The sequence below is a fragment of the Crotalus tigris genome, unplaced genomic scaffold, assembly GCF_016545835.1.
Source record: "Crotalus tigris isolate CLP2741 ecotype Arizona unplaced genomic scaffold, ASM1654583v1 scf7180000019154.1569036, whole genome shotgun sequence".
Taxonomy (NCBI): Eukaryota; Metazoa; Chordata; class Lepidosauria; order Squamata; family Viperidae; genus Crotalus; species Crotalus tigris.
This window is the reverse complement of record NW_024097404.1, coordinates 792,043-808,350: the sequence shown is the minus strand read 5'-3', so window position 1 is coordinate 808,350 and position 16,308 is coordinate 792,043. Positions and strand designations below refer to the sequence as shown.

The following is a 16,308-nucleotide window of genomic DNA, read 5'->3' as shown; positions in this document are numbered from 1 at the left end:
AAAAAAGGGAGAAGAAAAAAAAAAATAATAATTAAATAAAAAAAGTCCGTTCCAAAAAAAATACTTAGAGATACCAAAAACAACCATTCCAATCATAAGGAAATAAAAAGAGAAAGGGAAAGGAAAGAAAGAAAAACACCAAAAAGCCTGCCGGTCAGCATTCTAACTTCCAGAAAAAAAAAACACCGAGGAGTTTGCCGATCGCCATTTTACTTTCCCTTTCAACAAAGAAAAAAAATAAAAAGAGAGAATAAAAATAGAAACAAATCTTAAAACTTAAAATCCAAATAAGTCAAAGAAAGCAAAAACTAAATCCTCTACTCAGCTCTGTCCATTTAAAAAAAAAAACTCACCAGTTCTCTTTAAGCACGGAGGTGTTTGCAGCGGCTCGTTTTGTCCCTGAGGACAAAAACAGCTGGGAAGCGGAGACAAGTCTGAACTCCGTGGGAGCACTCCTTTCACCCCCCCAAAAAAAAAAACTTGGGGGGTGCGAAAGAGGCTCTACCACTATTCAGACACTCTCTACCCCCCCCCTTTGCCCGGGAGGGGGATTTTGAACCGCTGAACAGCTGGTGTCTGCTGTTCATAGCGGTTCTTACACTTACCCAGGAGGACGGCTACAAAGTAGCCGCCATCACGCACGCAAAATCCACCGGAAGTCCAACAATCTTTTAATTTTGAGCTACTAATCATTTGAAACAGACTGCTGTGCCAAAATTAAGAACCGTTTCAGGTACTTGACATCACTATTGGTTTTCTGAGAAACAAGTGTTTTTCAAGAATATAAAAACTAGCTGCTTAATGCCTGGAAAATACATGTAATAGCAAAAGCACGAGACCCCAATTTAATGCAGTGGTTAAAGATTCAGGGGGAGAAACTAGAAAGCTGTAACTTCTAAGCTTGCCTTAGTCATGAAGCCAGGCTAAATGGGCCAGTCACTTACTCTTTGCTCTAGGAAGAAGGATATGGCAAACGACTTCCAAAAGTGCAAATGCCACCCATACACTCTTCATCTACTTGACAAAGTTTATTGCAATAATGAGATGGGTGGCATGTAAACTTAATAAACAGTAATAATAATCCAGTTCAAACAGCAATTATCTCTGCTCCCTCTGAGTTTATGAGTATCATCACAAAATGGTATTGGGAGCAATTTAAAAAAAAATTCACAGAATGCCAATTGGTAGAAGTAACAGACAAATAACTTGCATAAAAAGCATAAGCCTCAAATATCTTTAAATTTTGCCTCTCTGTTCCAGGACCAGGCCTTATTCCTGTTTTCTTGTTCTCCCAAAGATAGTCCAGCAATTAATTTTTCTTCAAACATATGCATACAAAAAATATTTATTTGGACAGAAGATAGAATTCATGGACCCTTTTGCTTTTTCTCTCAAGACTGGCTCACAGCTTTCCTAATGGCAATTATGCTTCCTCCTTCTTTCCCCACTGCCTCTCCTCACTATATTGAATTGCCTTCCTTGGGCTACACCAGTACTTCCTTAGTTATCTCACACCTCTACTCCCAGGTTTCTTCACTTATCCAGCAGAGAAAATGAGACCATTTTTTCGGCTCAGTCCCAGGGAACAAAGAAAAGGAGGCCAACCTTCCTACATACACATCTACTTAACATTTTAAGAAAATGTAAAATAAGTCATAGTAAATCACAATTAGTTATAAGACAGTACTGTAAATAAAACTACAGAGCACTTCACCAACTTCGTCTATCTCCACCTTTCAGGGAGTGCTTCACCAATGATAACTGAAGCAATAGGCATTTGTTTTCTTTCTTTCGGGATCATTATATAAAATACAACATTGTGGTCTCATATAAGAAAACATTGAGCACATTAATTCTGTTGGACTGAAAATGAGTTGTTCTTCACGTCCAATAAAATGCTGTGTGTGCTTTGACAGCCATTATTTACCATCCCAACAGAACAGTATAAATCAAAATTTGTGTTATTTTTTTGGCATACCTTCATGCTGAGTATAATTTCATACTGTCCATCAGTGTCAAACTAAAGTGTTGGCAAAGAGAGGCATAAAGCCATGAAAAGCAAATTTAGCAAGCAAAACAGAAGCATTAGAAAACTGAAAACAGAATGGAATTACATAGAAACGGCACTGGAAAAACTAAGCTGTATGTTAAAATGTACTCTTGGAGCAAGGATTTCTTTAATTATTAACATTTCCGCATTGTAGTACTTCAGTAATCTCAGGACTGACACCAAATATGCTACATTTTAAAGATGTAAATACTCTTCACTTTCTACAGAAGAAATATCAAAAATTACTATCCAGCAGAGAAAAAAGCATACTATAATGCCATTATGATAATAAACATGAGAAACTACAGTGCAGATCATGAACTGAGATTATATATTTAATATCTTTCTAATTCCACTTTGAAAATCACAATCATAATCTGAACTCATGATTTCAAATATCCAGGAATAAAAATCTAAAATTCACTTCTTTGAAATTTCAGTCAAAGTAAGGTGCTGCACCTGGCCATTGAAAACTTGGTATCTTATTGGTAATTTAAAGAAAAAGGATGAGTTAAAAATATGAAGAGGTTATACTTAGTTTCTTAGCTTTTGCCCAAGGACATGCTTTAAAATCTGCATTTCTTCCTGAAGCTAAACAATTTTTTAAAAGCTGTTTGGCATACCAACCAGCCTCCCAAATTTGTTCTTATGCTTAGGAACAGCTGTGCAGTACTTCATAAGACAGCTGTTATTTAAATTAAATTGCTCCCATGTATAGGTGTTTATTACTTATATTGAACTTTACTTTTTTAATCAAGATATATAATAAAATATCTCTTCATGACAGAGTTATTTGACCATATTTTTTCTACCGCTATGAAAGTACACAAAGGACCATTACTAAGCCATTAATTTGATGTTTGATGGCAACTAAAATCCACACAGAATATTCACAAGAAAACCTGAAAAGCAAAATGGCATTCTCTTTTCTCATTTTCTCAAGTCACTTGTCATGTTTCATGGCATCTTGGAAATAGACAGAAAGTTAATATTCAAATGATAAGCAATATGATTTGTATTCATATTAAAATAAAATAACAGTTTCTACATAATTTTATTTCTGAATGCATAGACATAAAATATTTACTCTACTTAGATGGGCAACAACATCCACTCCTGAAGCTTGCTCTTTACTTTAGGGGAGCAGAATGCTCCCCTAGGTTAGTTAGAAATGTTTTCTATAGTAGTGTAATAACTGTAATTAGACAAAGTATTTTGCTACAAATTTCATTTCTTTGAATTCACTGTCCCTGAATACTCGAAGACAAAGAAGCAGAGAAACCTACTTCCAGAGGGCAATAAGTGTGTTTTTCCTCTAAAGAAAGCAGCATAAATGAAGTAGCTCTTCGATTCACAAACCCCAAAACAAAATTACTTTTGGTGTGTAAACTGTTGTACTGTCCTTTCACTCTCTTTTTTCAATTCTTCAATATGTGTATCTAAGCGTTCCAAAATATGATGGGACCTTTCTTCTTCTTCTTCTAGGAACTTTGCAGCAATCACATCTACATTTGTGGCAGGCAGAGGACTCTAAAAAAAAAATATGTTCAACAAGACTGTGAATCAAAAAAAAACCAATTTTAATCTAATGCTTATTATTACTATTTAAACAATGAAAAGGAGAGAACTATATTACCAGTTTCACAATGTAATTACAACACTAGCCGGTTTACTAGCTCCAGAACTTTGTAGAGAATAGCTAGGTCACAGTGATACACGTCTTACTAACCTTGTTCCTAGATTACTGCAACATGAGGTACAACTAATTCAGGAGACTGGACAGCCACTTGTCAGAAATGGGATAGGGTCTCCCGCTTGAACAGGGGATTGGACTAGATGACCTACAAGGTCCCTTCCAGCTGTTCTATTCTATTCTATTCTATTCTATTCTATTCTATTCTATTCTATTCTATTCTATTCTATTCTATTCTATTCTATTCTTGTCTGTATATGTCAATCCTTGCCAATTAAGATCTTAAGAGGCAGTTTGTAGTGCCCAAGCACTATGAAGCATTATTGCAAGGAATGATTGTGGCACTCTTTTGGTAAAGCATGTCAGGCATCTAGTATTTCCTAATTTATATGTACTTCTTTAAACTTTATTTGAAGTATTTGCCTCTGACTTTTTTATGGTACATACTTTATTGTGTTGTATAGCTTTTAGTTTTGTTATTTTGTATTGCTGCACATTGCTCTTAATATTGGATAGAGCAGTTATTGGCGAATCTTTTAGAGACCGAGTGCCCAAACTGCAACCCAAAACCCACTTATGCATCATCGGGTGCCGGATGGGTGTGGCCCATTGGGTGGGTGTGGCCCATTGGTGGGCATGGCTGCAGTAACAGCAGACTGGGTGGGACTAAAAAGTTCAATCAATTCCAACTTTGCAAGATCTTTTTTTTCCCGTGAGAAGTTGAAATTGACTGATTGATTGAACCGGTTTTTTTGCACACGGTGGCAGAGGCCTAAAGCAAAATGGTTTTATAAAACCCAGCTGAAGGCCTAAAACTGGAGCGACGGCACGTGTGCTGACAGAGAAGGCTCTGAGTGCCGCCTCTGGCACCCGTGCCATAGGTTCGCCACCACTGGGATAGAGAAATAATAATTGAAAATCAGAAGGCAAAGCTTCATGTCTGCATTGAGTACAAGAATTTAACTGCAAATGGAATCCCAGTTTAAAAGCTAGATAAATAAATATCTACATATTTTAAAAGATATATCTATTTTTAAAAAACCAAATCACTTAAATGACTAGTTTATTTGCATTTATGATCTCTGAAAAAAAAATTGACCAAGATTGAATATTTGGTTGCATACTGAAAAACCTTTATTGAAAATGATAACTATCATTTGGCTTTTAAGGCATCTAGGTTTAATTTGTATATATACTCCTGGAACTGAAAGTCTCAGTGTAATCTATAAGACTGACTTCTCAACAATAAGATTCATCTTCAGGCCTTTAACAGTCAACCCATGATTACTGGTGTTCCTCAGCAACCATACGGCCTTTGAAAATTGAATACTAAATATTCAAAATCTTATTGGTAGTTCATAATTAATCCTTCAAAAGATACATACAAGCAACAGGTTACATTCTTCAGTTTATATAAATATTTATATTCTACGCATTTTTTGCACGTGAATTTGCTTCTCATAGTTAAGCTAACATTCCAACAGTCAAAGCATGCTGTATACTTGTCAGGTTTTAGCACTCATTCCAACAGTCCCTTCTCAAGCAATGTGTTCTGTCCCATATTTTCTGCTAAATTCAAAGTTAATAGCAAACTAGCCAGATTTACAAGTATTGTTCCTCAGCATTTATTTAGAGAACAGTTTGCACTTATTATAGTTGGGAATTGGGGAATTGACGGTTCTCATCTTTCTTTCATCTCTTGTTCCATTGTTCCATTGTAGATTGAAAAGTAAGTAGCATGGCGTTAGTGAGTGAAAATATTTCAAAGAGGACATATTGAAACGAATGCAAAACCTCACAGATTATGATATCAGAAAATAGTATATCCCTTGCAATCTTTTATTATGCTTACCAAAGGTAAAACGTCTTTCTCATACTCTCTTGATACCATGTAAGAAAATTCTGGATCTTCACAGAGCAAAAGATCGGATCTCTCAAGAGATTCATAAGGCAAAGATTCGACACTGTTTGTTCCATTGACCTGAAGTAGACCAGCAGCTGTACTAGAAACAGAAAGCATTCTGGATGGAAAGTATTTTGCTCTCTGGAGTTCCTCCTCATAATGTTGAACAGTCCTGTCATATTTAGCTTGAAGTGCTTTCATTTCTTCCTCATGCTTGCACTGCAGATCTTGCATTCTTCTGTAAATTTATTAGAAATAATATGTTAGATCCAACAGACCAATGATTTTCAGTTTAAAATCTGCAAAAAAATTTAGTGGCTGAAATCACTGCCAGAAACTTCCTGAATGCAATATAGTCCATAGAAAATTTAAATGTAATTTCCCTCTGTGCTATTCAAAAGGTATATATTACAACTGCTTCTACCACATGGAACTGTTTTTCACAAAATAAGAAAGAAGAAGGGAGAAGAACATCTCTTTTCAATGTTTTTTCTGTTTGGTAACAATGTAAAAAAAATTAATCAAATCTCATTTACAATTAATAAAATATGGGAAATAACTAGAAATTATAAAAAGATTTTAGAGTGCTTCAGCATTTTTTTTAAAAAATCAAAATCTAGTATTTGTTAGGCTTTCAAAAAGTCTCCATTTTCAAAATCATATAAATTCTTACTTGTTTTCTGCATTTGTTATCTCAGTCACCTGATGCTGCAATTGCTGCACAATATTGTCATATTTGCTCTGAGAAACCCAAGACGAAGCTTCTAAGTTAGTTCTAGTTTCTGCTAATTCTTTCTGTAGATGCTTATTCTGAAGTTCCACTTTATTTAAAGGCTTGTTATAACTTTCCTGGAATTCTGCAAAGGAAGTACTTTTTGCCTTAAAATGATAGAAACACATTAGTAAGATTTTTTTTTTGTTTAATAAAACTCAGTTGCTTCTAAAGTTATTTTTCTGTTTTATGGATTTAAGAAATTTACAAGTATTTTATTAAGAAAGAACCCCATAGAAGATAAATCAATCACTAAATGTTTGAATCATCATCTGAACTAATCAAATCTACAGACCAACAGTTTCTCTCATTCATCTAAAATGAATATGAACTTTAAAACCACTCAACTCACTCACAAATCAGTATACAGTTAAACATGTATATAGCTTCATAATTCAGATCCAAAACAATGAGATTGCTCTCTGTTTGCTGAAGATACTCAAAATCTCCTAATACTCCATTTAGTAGAAGTTGCTCTATGATTACTACATTTTTGCTCCATATAAAACCTTAAACAACGATAGCAATGAATCTAAAAATCTTATTACGGACAAAGCCAAACAGAAGCATAAACACAAATTGTGACATAACTTATAACTTCTTGCCTTAAGCAAAGAATTGTCATTTCCATTTTGTTTCTTCATGGTTACATGGGTAAATGATTAGAATTATTGGAGTTAGTTTCTGCTCCCTAACTCATTAAAATTAATTTGCAAGAACTGCAATATTTTTTCAAATTCAAATAGTTCTTTATGAATTTAGAATACAATAGAACTGGATCTTGGAGGTCTTCTAGTCCAGTCCCCTGCTCAAGCAGGAGAACCTATACCATTTCAGACAAGTGACTGTAGCCTCTTCTTAAAAAGTGATGGAGCATCCATGATTTCTGAAAGCAAGCTGTTCCACTGGTTAACTGTCCTCACTGTTAGGAAGTTTCTCCTTAATTCCAGGTTACTTCTCTCTTTGATTAATTTCCAACCATTTTGAAAAAAAAAAAATCCTGGTATAATTGTTGTTAATTTTGTAAAAAGTATATTTTTATTATATTTTTTATTATTATTTGATACAAAAAAGTTAAGCCTAGTTTCATTTCATGCCAGATATGAAACATTTTTAAGGGCTCGTTCTCACAGGGAGTCTCTTAGAAAAATGTCCTCTTTTTATGCAGAGATCAAGAGGGCAGCACTAAGATTATGAACTTGCACTGACATCTAGTGGTCATACTAAATAAAATAATACCTTATTTGTGTATAACCTTTTTAAAAAATCATACTCTGTTGAATATATTGAGAAACAAATTTCCTAATCAACTTTACACCCCACTATTACTTTCAACATTAGATGCATATAGTAATTTGTTTTGGGGGAGCATCTTCAACTTTGTATAAATGCATAAAAATAATATTTGTCTGTACTATAAAGCAGTTAAGCAACTCAATGCATCAAAGGAAATAACACAACTCAATCAAAATGTATTCTACCTTCTGCAGCTTCTCTGACAGATGGTGATTTTCTTGTCTGAGGGCTTCCAACTGAGACAGAACAGCCTTAAGAGATAAATTTAATTTTTTTTATTGTTAGTATAGATTAGATGCAGGAAATAAATAGCCCCTTGGCTATACACTTCTTATCAAGCCATGTGGATTTTAGTATCATAAATTATTTCAAATAAGAGAAGCCAAACTTTCATATTCTGAAGTTACTAGTAATTATATTTAAATCTGAACAAGTATTACCAAAAAGATTAGAATGTACAACGAGGGAACCAAAGAAAATAAGTCCCATATTATTTTTAATCGAACAAGTTGTAATACTATACTATAAAATATTGTAGAACTCAATTATTCTACCTTGTGCTCTATTGTCTTTTGCTCTGTTTTTTCAATCTCTATTTTTAACTGTTGCTCTAAGCTTAAAGTAGAACCCAAGGAAGAAGCAATTGTGATGTCACGTTGATACAGTTCCCGTGTTAATTGGGTAACCTCAAGCCTCATTCCTTCCAATTCTCGGCTATGACTTTGCTCTTTGCGGGATAGCTCTTCCTTCATCTGGACAGAATTGGATACAAATTTGCAGGTCAGCATTTTTGTGATAATCATCATGCATAGTAAGTAATACTAACTCTCTATAGCATAATTTCCTCCTGTTACCTTGCTAATCCCATACTGCAGCAATGTTTCAGAAATCTATTACATTAAGTTACAGTAAAACAGTCCTGTCTGAAGTTGGAATATTCATCTGGAGTCTTTGTATTCAATCAAATAGAACCTAATTGATGGTTTTCTGTATTTTCATTAAAGCCAGCCAACAACAAAGTACAAATATGACCAAGTAAGACTGCTTTTATGAAATAATTTGAATTCCTAAAGATCTGCACGTTAGGGTACAAATTGCACAAAACAAGAACAACCTCCTAACCTCGTTTATAGTAAACACCAGCAGCTCCTAAAAAATAGGAATGCTGGGACTAGTGAAAAGCAGTAAATGCTAAAAGTCCCAGTATGGCTCAAAGAAAGGATGACATCTTAAGACAATACCCTCAACTCCTCCAGATTTTACACATTATTCCTAGAGGATTATCTTCCATCTTGATCTGAGATAAATATTTGATATGGACTGTAAGAGAATGTAAGATAGGATGCTCAGATTGCCATATACCAATTTTCAATGGGCAACTTAAATTCAATTTAGATGAAACAGTCATTTTAACAAACCAATCTGCTGGAACATGGACAAACTGAAGCATTGTTTTTTCCTCATATAATGCCCATATACATTTCAATATGTCTTAAACCATAGCCTCATGTGAAGTCAGAACTAGGAAACTGAGTTAACCAATTAAGAAGTTGCTCTGAAGTCAGCAGTGTGAAAGAAAAACAAAACCTAAATTGTTCTTTAGTTCATAGTTTTAAGTTCCCATGCATCACCATTTATGGGTACTTTCCCTTTAAGCTTGAACTACACTGAATATTTTTATTTCTTGTGTGTGCTGGATTGAGTGAATATTTAGGACGTAACTTTCATCTAAATATGTGAGTATGTCATATACCTGAGCCTTGACACTAATAGCCCATAACAATTTTGAGGGAGAAATGGTTAAATTTGAAGCCTTCATTGAGAAAACCATGGGGGGCTATAGATTTAGTACTTTTGTACTATTTTTTTTTCTTTAGGTTGATTCATATTCAAAATTTGTCTCAGTCTTGATGGGAAAAGAAAAAGATATACCAGTTAAGGACAACATAGCATTTGGTAGATATTTGGATGGTATCTAATAGAAAACGCTATCTGAACTGTATTTCTAAGCATACCCTTTCACCCAGCTGGCCATCTTCCATTTAATTTCAAGCTACTGCTTTACACTATTGACATTTCATTGTGTACAGTTATCCTCAGTTTTCTTTTTAGCCAAGCTAGATGACTTTCTCTGTCTGCAATTCCTTGCATTCAACTATTCTTCTGGAATTTTGCAAATTCTGCTGAAACTATAATAATGATATGAGATATCAGAGAAGTTCTTATTTTTTAAGAATATTTTGCAATAAGCACCTTAGACAGTCCAAAATATAAACATATATGAGTCTGTACTTTCTACAGTTATCTAACTTTACTTACATAACCTGAATTGGAGACTCAGCTTTTTATGAAAAGGTTATCTTGCAGGCATGAAAATTGCAATAATGGAAGCAGTGAATGTATTGAGTTGCAAAGAAAATAATCTTAAATTCTGAATCATCTTCTTCAATATAATTCATCACTCCTCTTTTAGTACCCCTTAATGATAAATTGTTTCTTTGTCTACATTACCACAATGTAAGAAACTTCATATTGTCCCAATCTGTTTTAATGATACATAAATTGGGCATTTTAATATGTTTATTTGTACAAGAGATCCACACTTTTTTTATCTCGGTCTTGGCTTTGCACAGCTGTTCTTCAGTTAGTCGAAGCTCCAGTAACTTCTCCTTTTGCTCTTCAGATAGCTGGATGCACTTTCTATCTGGAGATTCCAAGCTAAAGCCAAGAAAAATACATGCAAAATCAAAAGCAAGTATTTGTAAGCAACATAATGCCAAATTTAACAAATCCAACAGATTTTTTGTTTCATAAGGTTTTTATTATAAAGAAATTTTTGAGGTCATGTACCTGCTCTCAAGTTGAATCACTTCAGTGCCATCAAACTGCTGGCATAAATGCTTCTCTAATTCTGTTCCACCATAGTAGTTTCCTTTGGCTTCTGTATTCTTTTGCAGCTGCCTAGACAAGACAGTTTAATGCTTGAAGCTTTCTAACAAACAAAGTAAATTATACCAGTTGTACAGGGAGGCATTTGTGTAGATACATTAATGGCATAAATGAAGATGGCAATGTGTCTTTAAAATAACTTTAAATATTTATCAAAATTGTAATAAAAGAAGTTCTGCCACAGTACTACACTGACAGGTATTATCAGTCAATGACATTACAACATAATCTCTTACCAACATCTTTTAAAATTATTATCTCACCCTTTATTCTGACTATTTGACAAAAGAATTGTCACTGGTCTTCCTAATATTGGAACACTGATTTAAAATATCTTATTAGAACATTAAGTGAGTTAGTTTGGTTTAGAGATTAGAGTTTGCTTTAGGAGCAGGAAAACCTGACTTCCATTCCTGCCTTATGAAGGCATCTGAGTGACATTGAGCCACTCAGACATTCTTGTTAATTGTCCATGTAGTTGTTGGGAGTCAAAAGTGACTTGAAGTAAAAACACACACACAAACAGACATAGAGAGTGAGGTGGGATATTACTTTTTAAAATGAGGTGGGTGGGTGAATCACTGGGACTAATTTTAAGGAAACAGGAAAAGGGAAAATGGAGAGAATTACAAAGGACCGAGAAGTGGGGAGGGTGATCCTCTGTAGGCTTTGATAAGAGAAATTTTTCCTTTTCCTAGTAGACTTATATGCAGGACAAAAGAGAAAAAAAGACCATATGGAAGGATGGCCATACTACTATTGGTTCCACTTTTATCTACATTTGGCAGCAGTTCACAACAAATTTAGGAAAGATGATGAGCTTTAACAATATTAGAAACTTAATGAATTCAGTTAGACTGAAATTTCATGCATGCACCAGACAGCAACACACATTCTTACCACAGCAAAAATACAGTGTCAAATATGTGGTTCCCAATGCATAAACTGGCTGAACTGACAATTCCAAATCAAGAGAAATTACAGCAAGGGTGTTGACAATCAACCGCCAGAGGCACATTTTCACTTTATAATAGTGCACATATACATTTTAATAACTGTTTTCATTATCTTTGCTCTACTAGAATTTTAAGAAAAAGTTCAATTTGCCAAACAAAATTATGTTAATTTTCTATAAAAAAAACTGTTGGCTTGCTAAGTTCTGTCATACAGGCAACAGTTGTATTGACAATCAACATAAAGAGAATCCATCTGTTTTACTATTTTAAAAAAATCTGAAAATATTTTAAATTATGTTATATATCCATGTAATCATGTTTTCTCTTCTTAATTGAAGAATAATGACATAATGCATAGTAATCTGTTCAATATTTTCCTCAATATTTGGAGACACACCTGATAAGAGTTTCTTTCACATTCAGAGTTTCAGTTAGCTTGGACAATTCTTTCTGTAATTGTTCATGATAAAGCTGTAAATTCGTGATGAAGTCCTCTTGAGACAACAGAGTAGATCTGAGTTCCATCTTTTCATCATGAAGAACCTTCGAGGGAGAAAATGAAACTCACTGAAAATAAATATAACATATGGGATTAAATTTACCTTTCAACAGAGAATCCCTTTCTTACAACCATGTTTCCTATTTAGCCTCAATGGAATGCTAGAACAAGTGGCTAAATAAAATATGTATTATTCAGCTTCCTAGCAATTCATTCACACACCTCTAGGGAGTTCCGGGAAAGTTTCAGTTCGTGTAAAAGCTTTTGTTGTTCTGACAGAATCTTCTGGTTAGTATCAGTCAAATCATCTACTCTTATATTCAGTCTCTCCAGTTCCAATTCATTGGCACAAATAGTGTCATTGGCTCTTTCCAACTTGCTGGCTAAATGATGGATTTCAGATTGACTTGCCAGTTCCACAGATTCAAACATTTGCTTCCGGTTGCACAGTTGAGTCTATGAAGTAGAAAGCATTATTGTGTTAAAATTAAGCAATATCTTTCAAAAATAAAAATTAAGTTGGATGCAGATGTCACATGTCATTCTATTTTCCAATATGAGAGGATTTTTTTTCCCAAAGCTTAATTCCATTGTAAAAATAAGGAATTATGACTAGAAAAATATCTCAAAGCCACTCAGCATATATTTAACTCAATCAGATCTTTAGCCATCCACATCCAATTAAGAATACCATTCTATTACACCAAGGAGATAATTTACCACCTTCGGGTCCCATTATCTGCATCTCAGTTTTGGTCGTTAAAAGAAAATTGAATTTCAAAGATTGAATCTCAGAAATGTTTTGAGAATTTCTGAAATGAAGGATAGCATCAAGGACTATTCTTGGTCTCTTCTCCATGGGATAGTCAAGTGCCTCCAAAGCAAGCAGAGCAAAAGGTCCAACTCAAGCTAGAAAAAGGGGTTATCCCTGTAAAGGATTCGGTATCGGGATAACAGAGACATCTGAGCAACGCTATTTTTCCATGTGAGCAGTACTGTAGATTACTGATACAAATTCTGGCTGATTATTGCAGACAGCCAAAATTTCTGACTAATTTAGAATAATTCAGACTAATAGACTCCCCATATATTAAAAGTAAAAAAAACACACTGCAAAAGAAACAAACGTAAATAAACTTATTTCAAAAATAAAAGTTACTGTTACAGGATTTATTTTAAAGGCAGAAATATTGCATACCAATTTCTTATTCTTGCTCATAAATTTACATTTTTTTCCTTAAACTCCTCACCTTTCAGTTCTACTACAAAACTGAGAAAAGCAATGTGCTTGGACTGCAGAGGAAGCAATCACAATTTAATACACAACACAGAAGGCTGACATGGCTATGATCTGTCAAAATAGTAGAAGTTGAGAGAGCACATATATGAGCTGTAACAAGATAAAAAAATATTCTTGCCAAATTTTCTTTTTATTCACTATGATCATGTTGACCATGACACTAATTTTTCTGAGGAAAAAAACTTTTAAATATTTGCAAAAGAAAATATTACAGAAGTACGTTTAACACTTTTTTTGTCACTGACTTAACAAGTCAAGCAAAACACATAGTTTGCAGAAATTTGGGAGATTTCTGTTAAAAGAATTGTTGGGGTGAAATTACAAGCCCCTGACCTCAATACATCTTCTCAGGAAAAACTGTTTGCTCACTCCCAAAACATTTAGAAAGCCAAAGCATACTGATAAACTGAGGAAAGATACTGGGACATAAGCAGAACTCTGGCAAAGCAAAATAAAGTAACTCCCTAGAAAGAAACAGAGTTATCTCTTCATGAAATACTGCCTTTTTATTTTTTCAAAATCCAACTGTCTTTGAAGTCTTTGCCTCAATTCCTTACAACTACACCTACTGGCCTCACTGATTTTATACATACATGTTGTGTTATATACATGAAATACCTAGTTGCTCTTCCTAGTTGCTCTTCCTATATATATGTAGGTCTTTGGTTGTTCGGGTTTTCTCCCGCGTAAAATTGGAAGTGTCTTGGCGACGTTTCGACGAAGTCTCATTCGTCATCTTCAGGCTGGTGCTTTCGGCTTTGTGCTTCTAGGAGCAATGTGTGATTGTAGCTGTTTCCTCCTTTTAACTGCCAGTGGGGATATGAACTGATTGGATGAGAGCTTGGCTGTGTTCTGATTGGATGGAGGTGTATTCTGATTGGTTAGGAGCTTGGCTGTGCTCTGATTGGCTGGGGAGTTGGCTGTGTTCTGATTGGCTGGGGAAGTGTTCTGTTTGGGTGGGGGCTTTGTTGTGCTCAGGTTAGTCTGAGTTGCAGGGGGGTTTAAAATGGTGAACTGCATTGCTATTTTTTGGCTTCGCGTTCGTGGTCGTGCCTCATCTTCATGGTGGTGTCAGTTTGCTTCATGTATGGATTGGAGGGGTTTAAAGTGGCTAATGATGCAGCTGTGGTCTGGCTTCTGGTTTGTGGTCGTGCCTCATCATTGGTGTGGCTTTGGGTTTGCTTTTTGCGTGGATGTGTGGTGGTGACATCCTGTGTGGTTTTTGTGAGGGTGGGTCTGGTATCATTTTTTGTGTTAGGGAGTCGTTTGTCAATAAGGGCGGGTTTCCAAATGGCTGGTAGGCAGGAGGTATCATCTCGCTTGTTCATGCTGTGTGGGCATTTTTCTATCTCGATGGCTTCTCTGATTATTCTGTTATTAAAATGTTCAGTTTTGGAGATAGTTCTGGTCTTTTTAAAGTCAATTTCATGTCCTGTGATTTTAAGGTGTTGGACCAGGGAAGAAGTTGGTTCCTTTTTTTTGACTGAGTTCTTATGCTCTTCAATGCGTGCACTTATTCTTCTGTTGGTTTGTCCGATGTATGTGGTGGGACAAGTGGTGCATGGGATTTCGTATACTCCTTGATTTTCTAATTCAATTTTATCTTTGGGGTTTCTTGGGATGGTGGATATTTTTCTGTTTGGGCAGAATGCTATCTTAATGTTGTGTTTGTGGAGGATCTTACTGATTCTGTCTGTGGTGCCTTTTATGTAAGAGAGGAGGGTTTTGCCGTTTTCTTGTTCTCTGTCTTGGGTTTTAATGGGGGTTTCTTTTTGGATTAGTTTGGTAATCTTATTTCATTGGAATCCATTGGATGTAAGTACATTAGTGAGAGTGTGTAGTTCAGTTTTTAGGTGTTGTTCATCAGCTAAGCGTTTTGTTCTAGAGATGAGTGTCTTGGCTACGGAGTTGATCTGTGCTGGGTGGTAGCGTGAGAGAGCATGCAGATAGCGGTTTGTGTGTGTTTTCTTCTGGTAGATGGTGTGTCCTAGGGAGCCATTGGATTTCTTGTAGACTAAGACATCTAGGAAGGGAAGTTGGTTATTAGCTTCTGTTTCCATGGTGAACTGTATTTTGGGGTGTAGGCTGTTGAGGTGTATGAGGAAGTTGTACAGTTTTTCTTTCCCATGTGGCCAGATTATGAAGGTGTCGTCTACGTATCTGAAGGTGTTCTGTTTGGATGGGGGCCCACCCAAACAGAACACTCCCCCAGCCAATCAGAGCACAGCCAACCCCCCAGCCAATCAGAGCACAGCCAACCCCCCAGCCAATCAGAGCACAGCCAAGCTTCTAACCAATCAGAACACACCTCCATCCAATCAGAACACAGCCAAGCTCTCATCCAATCAGTTCATACCCCCACTGGCAGTTAAAAGGAGGAAACAGCTACAATCACACATTGCTCCTAGAAGCACAAAGCCGAAAGCACCAGCCTGAAGATGACGAATAAGATTTCGTCAAAACGTTGCTAAGACACTTCCAATTTTACGTGGGAGAAAACCCGAATAACCAAAGACCTACATATATATATATATATATATATATATATATATATATATATATATATATATATATATATATATATATATTATTTTGCATAAGTCTGTAAATAGAAACAATAACCCCATCCTACAAAATCAATTTTGTAGTTCAATGTAATGTGCCCATAAAATATTCTACATACCATTTGCTTTACCCAAATTTGCATCAGAGGATCTCTGATTCCCCCAACACTATTTTTCAAAGGGCACTGAATGGATCTGTTTTGCCAGATAGCCTGAATAGTTATTTATCAGCAGAGTTCTACAGTGTAATTATGTATCAAATCATTTTCACATGGTATACTTCCGGAAAAAAATATATCTAAAATCTATCAATGTAAGAAATAAAT

At 35.2% G+C, this 16,308-nt stretch overlaps 1 protein-coding gene across 10 annotated transcripts in view; it reads right to left on the bottom strand.

Annotated features, from left to right (window-relative positions):
- Positions 1–2,155: 2,155 nt before the first annotated feature.
- Positions 2,156–16,308, bottom strand: part of CEP63 (centrosomal protein 63) — a 28,821-nt gene continuing 14,668 nt past the window's right edge. For all 10 annotated transcript variants that reach the window (XM_039360071.1, XM_039360082.1, XM_039360074.1 and 7 more), the window contains 9 exons: positions 12,341–12,574; positions 12,017–12,162; positions 10,565–10,675; positions 10,318–10,432; positions 8,269–8,466; positions 7,900–7,965; positions 6,320–6,525; positions 5,596–5,884; positions 2,156–3,580 (listed from right to left, as the gene is read on the bottom strand). In XM_039360071.1, the coding sequence (XP_039216005.1) occupies positions 3,422–3,580; positions 5,596–5,884; positions 6,320–6,525; positions 7,900–7,965; positions 8,269–8,466; positions 10,318–10,432; positions 10,565–10,675; positions 12,017–12,162; positions 12,341–12,574 (1,524 nt within the window). In that variant the 3' untranslated portion in view covers positions 2,156–3,421. The remainder of the gene's footprint in view (positions 3,581–5,595; positions 5,885–6,319; positions 6,526–7,899; positions 7,966–8,268; positions 8,467–10,317; positions 10,433–10,564; positions 10,676–12,016; positions 12,163–12,340; positions 12,575–16,308) is intronic.